The 720-nt window shown below is 45.3% G+C and overlaps 1 protein-coding gene across 1 annotated transcript in view; it reads right to left on the bottom strand.

Moving 5' to 3' along the window:
* Positions 1-720, bottom strand: part of LOC112069104 (SEC14-like protein 1) — a 10,473-nt gene that overhangs the window by 9,074 nt on the left and 679 nt on the right. Inside the window, exon 2 of the mRNA XM_070438410.1 lies at positions 311-380. Within this exon, the coding sequence (XP_070294511.1) occupies positions 311-380 (70 nt within the window). The remainder of the gene's footprint in view (positions 1-310; positions 381-720) is intronic.

Raw genomic sequence — 720 nt, 5'->3', positions numbered from 1 at the left:
CACTGTTAATGTTTTTGTTTCCATGGCGAAGCAGAGGTGGGGAGCGTTGCGCATCACGGTGAACCAAAATGCATTACATGCTGCTATTCTATCACGCCTGCAATGATGTCCGACAGAAAAACAGTCTGCGTTGTTTGCAGAAACGTCTTCGTTGTTGTAATATTGCAAACGGACGTGGCAGTTTCAACATTAAGATGACAGCTTTAAGTGCTGGTAATCAAACAGCAGTCATCTGGCTCTTTAAAGTGTGCTTTCTCTTTGAATTCATGGCTTATATGACGATCAGGCCAAGACAGACCTACCGGTCTACCTCTGTCAATATTGGCCCCCGGACGGAGTGATATCTTTATAATGCTGCTGAGGCCCCTGGAGGACTCCCTCTGGACAAAGGACACCAGATAAGTTAGTAGGTCATGTGACAATCACAGAATCCAACCAGAGTCAATGTCAAGAGCTGACATAACTATGTCACACACACACCAGGGCTGACCAATACAAAGAGCACCCATGTTGATTACACATGACGGTTCTCAACTGAACTCTACCCGTAACTCAAGTCCATCTGTAACGCTGGCGCGTTTTGTACTTCTACCCCCTTTTAAACATGTGTTTCAGCTGCAGACTACTGGGTTGTACCATTGGATTTGTCCATTTCTTCTCTGTGGTAACAACCATTAGTCTGTATGATTAACGGGGTCTGAGCTAGAGAGGTGTTTGTGA

The sequence above is a fragment of the Salvelinus sp. IW2-2015 genome, unplaced genomic scaffold (assembly GCF_002910315.2).
Source record: "Salvelinus sp. IW2-2015 unplaced genomic scaffold, ASM291031v2 Un_scaffold909, whole genome shotgun sequence".
Lineage (NCBI taxonomy): Eukaryota > Metazoa > Chordata > Actinopteri > Salmoniformes > Salmonidae > Salvelinus > Salvelinus sp. IW2-2015.
The sequence above is the reverse complement of the archived record's forward strand: the minus strand, read 5'-3'. Positions and strand labels throughout refer to the sequence as shown.